The sequence below is a fragment of the Puma concolor genome, chromosome D3, assembly GCF_028749965.1.
Source record: "Puma concolor isolate L17-30 chromosome D3, mPumCon1.1.hap2, whole genome shotgun sequence".
NCBI lineage: Eukaryota > Metazoa > Chordata > Mammalia > Carnivora > Felidae > Puma > Puma concolor.
In genome coordinates, this window is record NC_141678.1 from 53,378,617 (window position 1) to 53,396,451 (window position 17,835).

General features: G+C 37.4%; 1 protein-coding gene across 1 annotated transcript in view; it reads left to right on the top strand.

Moving 5' to 3' along the window:
* Positions 1-11,982: 11,982 nt before the first annotated feature.
* Positions 11,983-17,835, top strand: part of DSG4 (desmoglein 4) — a 45,801-nt gene continuing 39,948 nt past the window's right edge. The window contains exon 1 of the mRNA XM_086682676.1: positions 11,983-12,294. Coding sequence (XP_086538802.1) covers positions 12,247-12,294 — 48 coding nt within the window. The 5' untranslated portion in view covers positions 11,983-12,246. The remainder of the gene's footprint in view (positions 12,295-17,835) is intronic.

Sequence of the window (17,835 nt, forward strand, 5' to 3'; positions counted from 1 at the left end):
CAAACAAAAACGGACTCTTAAATATAGAAAACAAACTGGTGGTTGCCAGAAGGGAGGCAAGTGGGGGATGGGTGAAATAGGAGTGATAAGAGTACACTTATCATGATGAGCACGGAGTAATGTACAGAATTGTTGAATCACTATATTGAATGCCTGAAACTAATATAACACCTATGTTAATTATACTGGAATTAAAATAAAAATAAACAAACTGAATAAAATCTAGGGGGAAGAGCCCTTACCTCAAAACCTTTCTCACAACTGCTCAAAATGTCAGGCTCTAATCCTTGTCAAAGGTCATATCTGGTTGGAGCCAGAATGTAATTTGTCATATTTTTCAGTGGAAAATACTTGCTGTATTCAAATTAATAGCTATCTTTTTCAAACTGTATGTGTTTCTACTCGATAAATTACTGACCTGGGCTTCTCAATTTGTTTTGATCACATCTGAGATTGGGTTTACCTAGATTAGACGCTGAGAGACAGGACTTGTGGGCAATCTAGGGAGGAAGGGGATGGATATAAAGGAACTACTGGTTAATAACTGGGAAATGAAATAGAGAAGGGAAAATAGCTAACAAAGGCCAGTTACCCCCATGGGCAATTGAAGGTCAGCTCTCCTAGGGAAAATGTTGGAAGTCGGTGTAGGGCATGCACTGCAGAGTTAAACCATCTCAGACATGAGGGAGATTGTATATTTAGACAACAGCTACCATCAGTTCATAGTTAGAGACTACCTGTGCCTGCTGTGTGAGTGGGCAAAGTGGCTATAACATCGGCGAAAATACACAATAGCTGGCAGTTAGAAATTGGGTGTGTGGGTCCTGAAATATAAGGGCAAAGTATAGAGAGACAGCACCGATGGCATCTGTTGCAACCGCTGGTATACTCAGCAGCACTCTGGTGAGATATGCTCTAAGAAACCTCAAATTTTTCTGATTTCACAGGCCTTCCCTACACATTCCACTGTAAATAAGAATGGATCATAAATTAATATATTGATAAAATAGATGACAAAACCATGTGGTGTAAAATAGGAAAGTCTTCAAGTCCCCCTTGGTGTTAATTTATACCTTTATGATATTATATGATTCATGTTAATTAGATGCCTGTCCCTGTAAAGTGTTTAGACATATAATCATTCTCCTATAAGAGATGACTTAGCTTTACTGTTACAAATTTAGGAGTGACCTTGATAGATAATTGGTTTTGATGTCTATTTACTACTAGAAAGAAGGGTCATGAGTCAATTAAAGTCATCATTTTTTGTATACACAGCCCAACATTTTAATAGCTTATTTCCAGCAACATGATGTTAACTCACTCAGTTTCTAAGACAGGTTCTTGCACCTAGCTTATTTAAAAAGGGACACCAAAAACTGTATGATCACTATTTGGATATGGAAGAAATTAAATAACACATTTAGAATTAATGTGTGATGGGGATTGAGGAGGGTACCTTTTGGGATGAGCACTGGGTGTTGTATGGAAACCAATTTGACAATAAACTTCATATATTGAAAAAAAAAATATGTTCCAAATGAAAAAAAAAAAAAGAATTTATGTGTGATACACAGAGGTCAGCACAGCAATAAGCAGAAACTCAATAATTATTTGTTGAATACATACATAAATGCAATGCATTCACTACTCAACTTTTCTAAAACCCATCTTTGCACTGATGGTCTATATAAGAACTGACCAAGCCCCAAATTCTATTATATTGCTTGTCAAATACCACCATTCCCAATAGAACTTCTCCTTTGAAATTATTCTTTGCCATGATGATTCCTCTTTAAAATGAGGGGCAATACAGTTTAAATTTGTTAGATTGCAAAATATATTTTGACCAATTATCTTAAATATGCTTTGGGAAAAGATAAGGTATATAAAAAATTAGATCCTACTAGGAGGTAGTGAGAATCAAAGTGTAAACTAAAGAAAAGTAGTTTATTTTCAAACATAACCAAACATTTTTTTAAATGAAAAATATTTGGAAAACAGAGTCCTAAAACAATGAAATGGAACTTTTCTTCACATGACAAAGGTCATGGTGGTAGTAGAAAACTACTCCCAGAACTCTATGAGGCTGGCCAACCAACAAGTAGGAACTTAATAGTTATTTGTGGGAGACATAAATAAATGCAATCCATTCACTACTCATTTTTTCTAAAATATATCACCTGGTAGATTAAATCAAATATATGTAAAAGCTCAGGCCTTTCCACATGCTATTCTCTGAGAGAATAAATAAAGGTATTTTTTCTCCTGGAGAAAGAATATTTTACTAGATACCCCTGCAGCTTAGAGGAAAGGCATGTCAAAATATCTATCCACCTTTGCTTTCCATTCACACCCAATAAACATTTTTGAGCTAGTACCTGGATTGCTAGAGTAAGTGGAGGGCATTTAGAGACAAAATATGAACTTTATAGTTATCCTGCCATGGGAAACTCACCCCATTGAAAATTAATAAATATTTTATTTCATAAATCACCTTCTACAAAGATGATGACTGAGCATCAATCACCAGGAAAACTGATCTACTTTCTTTCTTTCTTTCTTTTTTTTAACATTTATTCATTTTTGAGAGAGACAGAGTGCAAGTGGGGGAGGGACAGAGAGAGAGAGAGAGAGACAGAATCTGAAGTAAGCTCCAGGCTCTGAGCTGTCAACACGGCCTGATGCAGGGCTCAAACCTACGAACTGTGAGATCATGACTTGAGCCAAAGTTGGACACTTAACTGTCCACCCAGGTGGAGCCACCCAGGTGGAGCCACCCAGGTGCCCGCTGATCTACTTTCAATATAAAGGCGAAAATAATGTGAGGTTAGAAAGCTTGGATGTAAAGCTTGAAATGGGGAACTCAATTTAAGTTAGGCAATTAATGGGTCCAATTTGGGTGCCTATCTGGCTGGATTTCTCTTTGCTCTTATTATTGATGACCTAAAAGCACTCCTTCTAAAACACTGTTATTTATGAAGTAAGGATAATGAGCCAGATTTTTCAAAAGATGTACAATGTATTCTAAAAATCATTAAAACCAAAACAAGGGGGCGCCTTGGTGGCTCAGTCAGCTGAGCATCCGACTTCGGCTCAGGTCATGATCTCGTGGTTCACAGGTTTGAGCCCCCCGTCGGGATCTTTGCTGACCGCTCAGAGCCTAGAGACTGCTTTGTGGATTGTCTCCCTCTCTCTCTGCACCTCTCCCGCTCGTACTCTCTCTCTCTCTCTCAAAAATAAATAAAACATTAAAAAAATTTAAAAAATTAAAAATGAGAATTAGAAACCAATTAAATAGGGTGCTTGGGTAGCTCAGTGGGTTGAGCATCCTACTTCAGCTCATGTCATGATCACACGGTTTGTGGGTTTCAGTCCCGTGTTGGACACTGTGCAGACAGCTCAGAGCCTGGAGCCTGCTTCAGATTCTGTGTCTCCTCTCTCTCTCTGTCCCACCCCTTCTTGTGCTCTCTCTCTCTCAAAAATAAATAAATAAACTTAAAAAAAATTTTACAAGAAATAATTAGATTGAATAGCATTTCAAACACAGGTAAAAAAAACTGTCAAATCAAAATGCTATAAACTAGAGGAACAGGCAATAAAGAAAACCATATTTATTGACTGACTCACTAAAAATTAAATATTATTATATAGAAAAAAATAGCATATCTATACTTAATGCTATAGACTGTAATCAATGGCAAGTCTGTTACAGACATATACACTCTAGAAATTATGAAGAAAGAATACTACTCAAAGAGAGTGTACTATGTGTTAGTTTCTCTCTATAAATGTATCTAATTTAACTCCCAGAATCTGCCAGGGAAGGAAATAGATGAGGTAATTGCAATTTACAAAGATAAATTAACTCACTCATAGAAACAAACTAAATGAGTGGAATTTCTGGAATTTGAGCCAGATCTGCATCTTTATCCATTTCAATATGCTACGCAGGCATTACACATTTACCTTAAATATAAATAGCTAAGTCTATAAGCATGACAAACTAGAAGTTATAATTAGGGATAAGCTACATAAATAAAATAAACTATGTAATAAAATTAACTTCTACATAATAAAAGCTAACAAATGTGATATAATGACACATTCTTTCAAGATCTAGTGCTGGAACCAGTTCCGCATCATTGGTCAATAGGGGAGTTGAAGCTGAAAAGCAGATTCCTTAAAGATGTCACCTTTATTTTCTGTAACTAAGCTTCCTCTCCCATAGAGATCTTTGGATATGAGCAGGATGCAGAAGCACAAAGAGAGAGAACACAGCAGTACGTCCAAGGTAACTCAGGGACCAATCCCAACTAGATCTCATGAGTTAAACCCAACAGAAACAAGGGAAAGCTGAAAAAGACTTAAAAAAGACTTCATATATTAAAATCATCAGGGATTTACTATCAAACAATCTAATAAATCTAATAAAATTTATATACCTAGTAATACCTAGTATATAACTAGTAATACCTAGTATATACCTAGTAAGACTGATCAACACAAAAGAGAAGGCACAAATAATATCAAGAGTTCTTTAAAATAGGGTATGACTGTGGATTTCACAGACATTAATGAAATAAGAGGAAATTACAAATAATTTGTGGCCAATCAATTAAAAGATTTAGAGGAAGTAGACAAATTCATAGTAAAAAGTACCATTGACCCAAACTTTCAAGAGCCAAAGACTCAAGAAAGAAAGAATTTCCATCTTATACAACTGTTCTACATAAGAGAATAAGGCTTACAATCCTTAGCTCATTTTATAAGGCTAGCATAACTTTTTGACAAGTTCGACTAGATCAGCATAAGAAGGGAAAATTACATATTAATTCCATACATGAACACGGATGGAAATTCTGTTTGGGGCAGTGGGAGGTACAGGCTTCCAGATGCAATGAATCTAATGGGGATGCAAGATTCAGTATAGGGCACGTAATCGATGGTACTGGATTAGTGTTGGATGGTGACAGATGGTAGCTACGCTTGTGGTCGGCACATAACAACATACAGAGTTGTTGAATCGCTCTACTGTATTTGAAACTAATGTAACATTGTAGGTCAACTATACTTCAGTCAATCAATAATGCAGGCTTAGCAAAACTGCTGGATATAAAAATCAAAAGGCCAAAATCAATTATACTCCTATATGTAAGAAAATAAATGTTAGAAACTGCAATTAAAGAAAATATATCATTTATACTAGTAAGACCATGAATTTGTGTTGTTTTCAGTCACTAAGTTTGTGATAGTTTATTACCACAGCAACAGGAAACTAATAGATAGCAGGACTGTTTAGAACAGCTTATTCCAAATAAAACCATAATCATTCTCAGATGCAAAAGAGAAAGAAAAATCCAAAACAAACTCAAAAGAGAAAAAAAAACAAAGTAAAAAATAGTTTCAACACATTTAACAGAAGTTCATTTCCCTTAAATATGAAGAATATTTACAAATCCATACTAAAAGCATCAGTAACACAGTGGAGGGAAAAAAAGGAAGTAAACTTTTCACCTAAAAGGAAACACAAATAGTCAATACCAACCCCCCATGAAGAGATGCTATTTTTGTCGTATTAGAAAAATATGTTTATCTGCTGCCATTTCTCCCCGCGCCAACCACAGGTCTAGGTTAATTACCCTGACTCAATAAACTCTTAACCTCTTAAAACCAGCATGCAACTCCAGAATTATGGGAAGAGCATGTTAAGAATAAATAATTCCAGGTGCCATGTCCAGACATTCAGATTCAGTAAGTCTGAAGCCAAGAAATCTGTATTTCCTATGTACTGGACCATATAATTTGGGTACATGCACTGCTTATCTCGAACTTCTTATCCCTGAATTTCTTCCTAAACAACCTAAGCCCACAGCCCATTTCAGAGTCTGCTAGATGCATGACTAATAGCACAAAAGGTAAACTATATACATGAAACAACTTTGCCAAAGAGGGGGTACTGCCAGTGCCATTGCAGTAGTCAGCATGACACTGAAGTAATTATCATAGTGCGGATGATGCCACTGTCATCATGATCAGGAGTCAGGGGACAGACTAAGATGACATTTTGAGGGGATAAGTATGCAGCAAATATGCAATAAACATGTAAGTACACGCTTTAATTAACACAGGGCGAGAAGCCACACTATTCTTTCTGCACTTACTTAGAAGACATCCCACACCAAGCACATGACATCACAGAGAGAATCAACAAGGCACCTCTGTCAGGATGTAAGTATGATTTTAGGGTGTAAACTAACATCATCCTATGGTATTAACATAACCCTTTAGGAAACTGACATTTAATCTCTGTGATTTCCAACACCCATTAAATAACCTGGTTTGCAGGCACCATGGTTTCCATACATAAATTGGCTTTAACAAGGAAACAGGTCGTTTATCTTCAGTGCCATTAACTCAAGGTGGACAGTCAGAGGTGTGTTCACAGCACTGCTCTAGGTCAAAACCAAGACAAGTTTGTTTACATTGTGTTCATCCCCCCAGGCCCAGGCTAATGAAAACCCTTTTGCCTGAGTCAACTCTGAAACCTACTTGCCTACTGCATTTGACAAACATGGTTTAGGACCATGAATATTTTTAAAATTTCCTTTCCTCTAACACCTGCTATCAAGAAATAAAGCTGCCCTTGGATACTTAAGCAATATTCACCAGTAACCCTAAACTGATTACTTGATAGAAAAATGCTGCCTTACCATCATGTTCACAATATTTGGCCTGAACAGATTACATTTCTTTTTTCAAAAAGAATTTGTACTGGCATGCATTAAGTTATGCATTACTTTTAAAAAATGTTGGGGCGCCTGGGTGGCGCAGTCGGTTAAGCGGCTGACTTCAGCCAGGTCACGATCTCGCGGTCCGTGAGTTCGAGCCCCGCGTCGGGCTCTGGGCTGATGACTCAGAGCCTGGAGCCTGTTTCTGATTCTGTGTCTCCCTCTCTCTCTGACCCTCCCCCGTTCATGCTCTGTCTCTCTCTGTCCCAAAAAAATAAATAAACGTTAAAAAAAAATTAAAAAAAAAAAAAAAATGTAAGTGTTGGGGCGCCTGGGTGGCGCAGTCGGTTAAGCGTCCGACTTCAGCCAGGTCACGATCTCGCGGTCCGTGAGTTCGAGCCCCGCGTCAGGCTCTGGGCTGATGGCTCGGAGCTTGGAGCCTGTTTCCGATTCTGTGTCTCCCTCTCTCTCTGCCCCTCCCCCGTTCATGCTCTGTCTCTCTCTGTCCCAAAAATAAATAAAAACGTTGAAAAAAAATTAAAAAATAAATAAATAAAATAAAAAATGTAAGTGTTAAAATACTTGCTCTTTCAGATGGACATGATGTATGGAATGAAAATGTCCCACTACTTTAAATTTTTTTTTTTTTCAACGTTTATTTATTTTTGGGACAGAGAGAGACAGAGCATGAATGGGGGAGGGGCAGAGAGAGAGGGAGACACAGAATCAGAAACAGGCTCCAGGCTCTGAGCCATCAGCCCAGAGCCCGACGCGGGGCTCGAACTCACGGACCGTGAGATCGTGACCTGGCTGAAGTCGGACGCTTAACCGACTGCGCCACCCAGGCGCCCCAGTCCCACTACTTTAAAAGCAGTATGACAATATTACAGAAGCACAGAACAATAATTAAATATCTAGAACATCCCTGAAATTCTATGCGTACTTTCATAATAGCAAATGAAATAGGATATCACACATAAACAATAGGACAAACTTACTTTTCGAATCCTGCATGCAGAGCCAGCTACTAAACCTAATAGTTCAGTAAACTCTAAACTATTTGAAGAGTTTTTGTAAAAGATAATAGGATTCAGCCATCACCTCTTTTTTATATTTTGCTTTCATGTATCCAGCCAACACTGGATAGTGGTTTGGTATTTATATAAATTGACTACAATCAGGAGGTAGAACTCTTGCCCAACTTTGGCACTTAAACTCTATAGTCTCTCAGGGTTATACCTATAACATGGATTGGAGAGAAGGGAGAAAGGAGAGATTGCATTAGATCATCTCTAGGGTATTTTTTTTTTCATTATTTTAGAGAGAGAGAGAGAGTGCAAGAGGGGCAGACACAGAGAGAGAATCTTAAGCTGAGCACGGGGCCCGACACGGGGCAGGATCCCACAACCATGGGATCATGACCTGAGCCAAAATCAAGAGTTGGATGCCCAAACAACTGAGCTATCCAGGCGCCCCATCTCTAGGGTATTTTTAAGCATTAATGATTTCACGCTCCGTTTTAATGATGGCTGGTACCCCACAAGAGAAACAAAAGTAGCTGTTCTTTATCTACCTAAGTCAAAATCATGACCTAAGTTTTGCCAAGAAAAGGATTTCACTAACTGAAATCCTTTCAGGATTCTATTTTGAGATCACTTCCATAATTCCCCCCAGAAGTACAAATGAGGTGATGGGACATCAACTGTCCACTTCTCAGTTATTGCAAAGTCTTTTAAATCTGCGTATAATCATAATCACCAGATTCAAATTCTGAATCACTGAGTTCAGGAGTTATAAATGGGGAAATCTGGAGGAATCACGTAAAAGACCTAGTACCTACTTCTACTGTTTGCTGTTTCTTTTCTTTTCCTTTCTTTTCTTTTCATTTTTTCTTTCTTCTTTCTTTCTTTCTTTCTTTCTTTCTTTCTTTCTTTCTTTCTTTCTTTCTTTCTCTTTCTTTCTTTCTTTCTTTCTCTTTCTTTCTTTCTTTCTTTTCTTTCTTTCTTACTTTCTTTTCTTGAAACTCACCCTAAGAATAGCAATTCAGGTAAGTAGGAAATTTTACATTTCAGAAGAAATCAACCCGACATGATGTAAACAAAAGGTAGAAAGTCTTGCAAATATCTCTATCAGATATAGCCAGGGAAGAGTGTAATTTTCCCCTTGTGAAAAGCAAGAACACTCTAGATCTGTTTCATTAATTCTCTAATGCATATTAAATTATTCTAATTCAATATTAACTGAAATAAAACAAAAATGAATTTCTTTAGCTGGCTAAACGATAATCAACTTGCCCTACCTTGCATATTAATATAATGCGCTGTTACATGTTGACTCAGAGCCTGCTTGGAAATAGTGATGGAAATAAAACCATCATGACAACCACTGACTTCTCCCTCATCCCTTAGTACTTTCTTAAGCTCTGACTGACCCATTGTTTATAGCCATAAATCTGCTAAAGAATCCTTACTGGCTTCTCCCATTCTCTACTGTTCTGCAGTGACTCCCATGGCAATAAAAGGTCCCTCAGATTTATTTCTGTTTGATGGCCCAGAGCATCATACTGAAAGCACTGAAATTATACATTCTTTTCTCTTCCCTCATACTCTCCATTGGATACGGACACCAAAAACAATTTTATGTACAGGGGCCATGGTAAACTGGGAGGCACCTAGGAAAAGGGTGTCAGTCATGTATTTTTTAAAGTCTAAAATTCCATTTATTTGAGATATTTTACATTCTCCTCTTACGTGTCTATAATTCAAATCTGAAGCAACAGGGCACATTAAATTTCCACAAGACACAAACAATCTTCATAGCTGTTTATAGCGTGTTTCTAGGGATAGAAATGCACACAGCCCAGGACTATCTCTACTCACTGATAAAGCACAAATTCTCATTGTTCTTCCTCCTTTATTCCGGAATAATTCAAATGCTTTGTACAAAAATAAAAACAAAGTCACAGCACAGTTATAATCAATGAAAAGGTCTTTGGTAGGCTGGCTGGGAGGGAAATACTTCCAACCACCCTGTCTCTTGGAACTCATTTCAAGCAACAACGTCCGTTATACTTCACACATGTAGAAGAACACAGGGAAAATTCCACTGCATCCCCAAAGCCCAAAGCTCGCTGGCACTATTGATGGAGGATATATTTCAAGAGCAAAAGTATTTAATTCAATGCTGTTTTAACCTAGCTATAAAACAGAATTTTTCCATGGTGGATGCAATTGTCACATTTCAAACCTCTGAACAACAATTCATGAAAACAAAGAAGTATCAAAGCTCAGTTGCATGTAAAACAGTTGCAAAAGAATTTTTTTTAACTAGGCTCAACACACAGCATAGAGCCCAGTGTGGGGCTTGAACTCACAACCCTGAGATCAAGACCTAAGCTGATAGCAAGAGTCAAATGCCTGGGGTGCCTGGGTGGCTCAGTCGGTTAAGCGTCGGACTCCGGCTCAGGCCATGATCTCATAGTCTGTGAGTTTGAGCCCCGCATTGGGCTCTGTACTGACAGCTCAGAGCCTGGAGCCTGTTTTGGATTCTGTGTCTCCCTTTCTCTCTGACCTTCCCCCATTCGTGCTCTGTCTCTCTCTGTCTCAAAAATAAACGTTAAAAAAAAAAAAAGAGTCGGATGCTTAACCAACTGAGCCACCCAGATGCCTCGCAAAAGACCTTTTTTTTTAAAAAAAAATTTTTTTAATGTTTGTTTTTAAGAGAGGGAGACATAGCACAAGCAAGGGAGGGACAGAGAGAGAGAGGGAGACACAGACTCCAAAGCTGTCAGCACAGAGCCCGACACGGGGCTTGAACCCACAGACCATGAGATCATGACCTAGGCCAAAGTTGGACACTCAACCGACTGAGCCACCCAGGCACCCCTAGATTTTTAAAACTTATTTACTCAAGCATAGCTTTCCATAACTCTTGTTTTAAAGACTTATCTAACATACAATGAAATAGTAAATTAATATCTAGAGGACCACTTGATGTACTTTAAAACTTGATATCACACATATGCTTTATTAGCTCAGCTTATACATTTTTGAATTATAAATATAGATATCCCCAAATATAATATTTGGCTTAGGCAGATATATCCAAATACTGCCTTTTTGTAACAATTCACTTTTTCCATTACTTCCGTATAATTTCCTGCTCTCTTTCTTAGAGATATTTTCAACATATAATTCATTTATCTTCATTTTAGGATACTATGCCAGTGCTCTAATTGCTTAGACTCTCTCCTATGCTCCAAAAAATGTCAAACTAAGATTCCCAAAGACTGAATGCTGTTTAGAATACATTCCATTCCTAGCAATAGAGCCCATCTTGTTTCTGAGATGCAGCAATGATGCAATCCCCCTTTCAAATTCTCCAACCAACGTATATTAGCAGTTAGAGAACATTCAACTACCTTCTCTTTTTATATTTGTTTACAATGCTTGCCAGCCTGCAATTTTTTTCACAGGGGAGCTATACCTATTCTAAATCCACACTAACAAAGGATAAGAGAGAAATGAAAAAAGGGAAATGATATTCTGAAACATCCAGATACTGCTCTGGTCTTTTGCCCTTAAATTCTCAGGTTCCCTGTCTCAGCTTCTTCTCAATAAATATTTATGAGGGTTTCAAATGTGTTACTCACTCATATTATGTACTTTTTTATCAGTGGATATGCCACGAAGAGTGACCAAACTCTGTACTGCAGTTACCTTAAGCCAGTTTAGTTAATGTCATATCATATATAACAGGCTCAACTGTATATGGAGGAAAGAATATGCTAAAATGTGCAAAAAAAACATACTAGTGAAATCAGAGTCTTTCTGTCCTAACCTTATTTTTCAGAACATCTTTAAACTTGAGGAATGCAGTTTGATCACAGGACTTCTTAAGGAGGGAAGCAGGAATCACCTTAAGAGATGAGAGTTTCATTATTCTATCTCTCTCCCTACACCATCCTTTGGGCCTGATGCCTCTTCACAATGTCCTCTGCTCCAAGTGTCAGTCCTTGAAGTTGGTTCTGTAGTGTACATATGTGTGTGTGTTGTTAGTATATATAATTTTGCTTTTATGATGTTGGCAGAAGAAGAAGCCTACTAATTTTATTCAGCATGATGATAGGCCCTAACATCTTAATTATTTTTCATGTTGTGAGTAATTTATTATTCATTGGGTATCTTCCCTGTAAATCTTGTCCTCCCTCTGTAAGATTTTTCTTTGGTGTCCAACAAAGGGTTTCATTGCAATAAGAATCAAGGTGTGTCTATGTTCTTACCCAGAGCTCAAACAATGCCAGCCTTCCAGACCAGCCCAAGAGTTTGGGGTGGGGAAACAGAGTCATTATAGAACATCTTCATTCCTCTGCCCAGAAAGCACCAGAGTTATCACCCATGCCCTCCTAAAAGGGCATCTTAAAGCACATCTTGCTGCAGAGCCGAATTCAGAACCCAGAAGACTAGGACTAAAATCAAATTTCATCCGGGTTCGTGTGCAAGAAAGACCTGAAGGAATGGATTGGCTCCTTTTCAGGAACATCTGCCTTTTGATCATTTTAATGGTAAGTAGAATTTAAAGGCCTAGGGAAGGAAATGCAGCCTTAAGGCCTTATCTCTTCTGTCAGTTGTCAGAGTTTCTATATGGGATTTATTCCATTTTTAAACCTGTTCCTATAAAAAAGAGTTCTATGAGTTCAGCCTATGGTGACTTCAAAGGACTCTCCATGCTTGAGGGACCAAATGCCATAGAAAAGCAGGGTGAGAATTTGGCTGAACTAGACTTCCATGGCGTCACAGACATAATCTAATTCAGATTAAATGCCGTAACAATTCTAAAACTTATAATCAGAAACAAAATTATTTTCCATTTTCTTTTATTTATACTTAAACCAAAACCCTACATGTGTAGGGAAGTAAGTTGGTCAAGCCCATTTCTTTTATACAGTTATTTCCCTGTGAGTTTGTTTCAAGGCGAAGTAATGTTAGCTATCTCAAAATTACATTGTAACTAACCATGAAATATTTAAGTCATATGAGAATTTTTTCCTATCAGAAATGGCTAAAGAAAGTGAAGAAAACCAAGCCATCAAGATGAACCCTATCTGGGATTATTAAAGCATTCCTACAGTCCAGGAAGGAACTATTTAGATGATATATTTATTTAAAATAAACATGGAATTTTGGTTATTATACTACTTTCCTCCTTTGGTGCTCAAAGCATAAAGTGCTTTCCAGATAGGTATCACGTATAGCAAGTGTCCTACCCTTGAAAAAGGTAAGGGAGCTTCTAATTCTGGATTCCTAGAGGAACAGAGATCAGGTCGGTCAATTCACCAAACTATGCCAATTCAATTAGAAAAAAATCTATTTTTAAAAATCAATTAAGGGGTGCCTGGAGAGCTCAGTCAGTTAAGAATCCAACTTTTGATCTCGGCTCATGTCATGATCTCATGGTTCATGGGATGGAGCCCCGCTTGGGATTCTCTCTCTCCCTCTCTCTCTCTCTCTCTGAACCTCCTCCTGCACGCTCGCTTGCTCTCTCTTTTTATTTCTTTCTTTCTTTCTCTCTCTTTCTGAAAATAAACATTTAAAGAAAATTAGATTACATTAGACATAAGTCTATTGAATGTCAAATGACAGAACAATTCAGTCAAAGAGTTCAAAAAATAAAGGGAATGATAAGAGGAGGGAATTATTAGGAAAATTGGACATTTTTTTCAAAGCAAACAAAGGCAAATACCCTATTTTTGGCTGCCTCTCAGTCTCCTAGGAATGTCCACAGTGATGCTAGGACATGACCTTGGAAAATGATTTCCACCATATTCTCCGGCAAGTGGCTCTATATAGGATTTATTTTGAACATCAGTTCTAAAAGGCAGAGGGCAGCCAATGCTAGGGAGATAAGGGAACACATTGCTGTCCACTTGCCCCGGCAGGTGCCATTCTTCTGGAATTTACAATTCCCTGAGCTTGCAAAGTGGTGGAGCAGCCTAACACTGCCAAAGGTCACACAGCCCAAACTTGGAAGGAAACAGCGGTAGAACATTCCGTTCTCTGAGCTTGGGAGACAGATTATTAAATAAGACCGTTTTTGAAAAATATTTGTCAACTGAAAAACTCCAAATAGAAGTGTGATGCCCTGTAATAATGATCATTATTTATTTGCATTACAAAAGGAAAGAATCTGATTCAATTTTTAATAGAAATTAAGAATCATCAGTCTAGACCTATTGCTATATTTCTATGGGTTATCTCCATGCCTTTCAACTCAGACAAATCTTTTGTTTTTGTAAGGAAAACTCATTGCATGTATCAAGATTTTAAAGGGTACTTCTGAGCATTAAATTTTGCCTCCTATTCTCCGCATAGGCATGTTTTATGACCATTTAATTTTATTGAGTTCATTTTTCTTCTCCTTGATCTTAAAAGGGTATTATATTTCAGATTCTCAGCATCTCTCTTAGGTAGTATTGATTTATTATCCTTACTAATTTTCAGGTTTTTGATACTTAATTTCCCCCTACTCCCCACTGATACTAAAGTATTTGTGTTTTGCATTTCTTAGTAATTGTGATAGACTTAAGGTATTTTCTATTTCTAATAGATCTTTTAACATATCACTTAATAACTTTTGCAATTAGGAAGTAGAAACTTCTAGAATGTTTCAAGATTAGAACAAGTTAAGGAAAGTCAATATAATATTATGGATGTTGTGGAAAATAGGCACACCTAGTTGTCTTTTGTTTCTTGAACTCTGTCCTTTTTTCATTAACCAAATCAAAGGCTATCTGGGCATCATTGCAGGTCACACTAATGAGGGTGTGGCAGCTTCTCAGAGATGGGTACTTTATGTCATCTATATCTCATCCACAAGGTACTTTAAACAAGATTTTGGCTGGCATGATCTATAAATGGTACCCAAAACTCAAGGCTACAATAGGGCGTCCCATTTTATCATGTAAGCCCTTTGGCATCGTCTTCCTAAGGATGTTCATCATGTTCTCCTGTAAAATGGATTGAGGTAGTCAGGTACAGTCAACACTGAACTGAGACTCAGAAGCCTCAGGGTTGAGTCACAGCTTCCCCTCAAAGGGGCTGTGTACCTTTGGCCAAAGCACCCAACCTTTCAGGGCCTCATCGTGCCCCATGTCAGGAAACACTGTTAGACATGATGTCACTAAGCTCCTGCCAATGCAGAAACTCTGAGATTCTTTAGTTGCCTCTACTGAAGAGTTATGTAGCAGAAGTTTGCATCTGGCTCACAAATACTATTTTCATACCTTTAGTCGAAGAATCTACAGATTTGGGTCATGCTATGGATTGTATAAGTTTTACTAAGAAAGAATCACTTAAGGCAGAACAGTTAATTAGCTGTAAGAGACCTGTATTCTATCCAGTAGATGATATCATAAAAAAAAAAAAAACAGCTAGGTAGTTTCTATCAGATAAGAATTTTTGGGTACATATAGCATGATCATATGCTACCTATGAGATGTAAACATTTCAACTAAGTATTCTTGCTCTTGGAAAATAAAGCAGGTAGGTAGCTAAGTATATAAATATTATCTCACTGTAAGTTGAAAACAGACACCAAAATTTAAAAACATATTTAGAACTAACCTAGCCACTTATCAATTTAGTTCTCACATAAAACAATGTGATTCTGCCATATAGAACAGTCATTTGTTTTTTATTTTATTGTCAGACAAATCTCTAGGTGTATAGACTTATGGGAATACCACCACTAACAACCACCACAACAAAAACACATTATCTGATTTTGGTTTTTATTTGTGCTAAATAGAATACCCTAAGTAGCATTAAGTGACTGGTTTTAATACTGCTTGTTACAAAAACCTTGACGTCCCAATTTGGCCAATGCTGTATCCTATCCATGCTTCTTTTACATTGTCTATTACATTCTAGTATCTTTTTTCACTTACCTGCTTTCCTCCCTCTTTCAACATGTAACACTAAAGGTTCCATGGAAGCAAATCTCACCTCTATTATTTTTGTTGTTGTCAATATAACTGACTAGAGAATTACAGTATATACTTTAATCCCAGTAGGCAAATCGTTACTTTTGCCTTCAGATTCCTACAAACTTCACATTGGGCTACAAAAAAATGTTATATCCCAGGAGATGTCTAGTATTATTACCATAACATGACCTGTGATTTTAATAGAGTCTTCTCAATAATATCTACCTTGTAGATATTATGTAGATGTAGTTGTAGGATAAAAATCCTGCCCTGAAAATATTCCATGGTTCTTGAGACTCAATGATGTTTTCCCTTTTTCAAAGATATTTTTCTTTTTTAGAGAACTTCTCAACCCTGAGTAGTAGCTGCCTCCTTTTTAGTCCCTAAGTATCCAGGCAGGAGTTCCTTACAAAGTAATGAAACTGTTGTTTGAGTTGCAGGGATACTTCCTTCCCTTTCCCAGGTGGGAGCGCAGCTGGAATATTGGAATATTTCACACACAGAGAACACCTCTTATGAAAGGGTTTCTGGAAGGAGTGACCTGGGTGAAACCTTCAGATATGATCTGCATGAGAAATATTTGCCTTTCCTTTCTACCTGGAAAATTACACAGCTTATAAACTAAAATGCCACTACTTGATATACCTTCAATTATAAACAAAAGTGGTATAATTAGGCTTGAACTTGGCATCTCTGACATATCCCTATGAGGATACCAATTGCTTTACTCAATTATTTTTATAAGTATTATTCAGGAGAGAACTGCTTATTAATAAGTTAGTCTGAGGTGTGCAAATGACTTCAAAAACTGACTTCAAAAAGGTAAGTCACAAAAATGAAAAACATCCTGGTTCAGTAGCTACTACTTTAAATACACTCAGCATGGAAAAGAATGGTATGTAGTCTAATATTGCAGTTAGTACACATAATGACTTAGATTCCAATATCTTGTATAAAATCACTGTATTTTCTGTAGGAGAAAGTACTGACAAACAGGCCCAGAAAAACTTCAGTAATTTGCCAAAAGTTAGATGGCCACTGGATATTGTATATATAACCTATTATTCTCCCTAGAATGGGTACATCATAACAGGTTGGAATGTGTCTCCCACAGAAAAAAAAACAGTACCTGTCACATAATATGTATCAATGAAAAATCTTAAATGAATGAATGGATTTTGTTTCTAATGCATCTTTCTAACCAAGTCACTTCTCCATATTTCCCACTTATCAGCTAATAGGCAACTTTAATGTGGTTTAGTGACCTATAAAGCCAGCTTGATGGTTTAAAATGGAGACAACCAAGGAGTTGGATCTCAGGGGTTTGGTCTGGAACTGCATGCTCGTCTCACCCCCTTACACTACAAAACATTTTACAGTTAACAAAGTCATTTCACACGCATAACAAAAGTCCTAAAGGATAAACAGAAGTAACGTCATTTTACAAATAAACTTTAGGACATAAATGATTCATAAATGTACCATAAGTGGTACAGGTGTAATTTGAACCGAATATTACACGTCCAAAACTTTATCCACTCTTCCTGATTTGACTCCTTCTCTCAACTGGGCCAATGCTGTATCCCACCCATGCTTCTTTTACAGGGTCTGTAACATTCCAGTATCTTTTTATATCTGCTTTCCTCTTTCTTTGAACGTGAGAGCCCTTTCTGGGCAGATACTCTATCTTAGTTTTCATTCTGGGAGAGTAAGTAGCACGGGTGCTATGTTTTAGCTTCTGAGGCACATTTATATTGCCAGAAAAAGGCCTATTCAGGTTACTTCAGTTAATTCAATTTATTGTAAGGACATCCAAAGGAAAAAGGAAGATGGGAAACCTTCTCATCAACTAGGCCAGAGAGAGCATAGCACACCCAGGATACCAAACATCTCTCTGGGTTATTTCTGCTCCCTCAACTGCAGGTGCCTCTAACTCCCTTTTTCATGTACTCCACCATCATGGTAACTAGTCCAACAGTCTCCATTTTCTGTGATGCCTTTTAGCCAGGCCCTCAGACCAAACCACACCTTAGAATGGTGCGTGACCTACATAGGCTCCAAAATGGCAACTTTTATAGGCAAGGAATTTCTGCAATTATCCAGGAGCCCATAACTATTCTG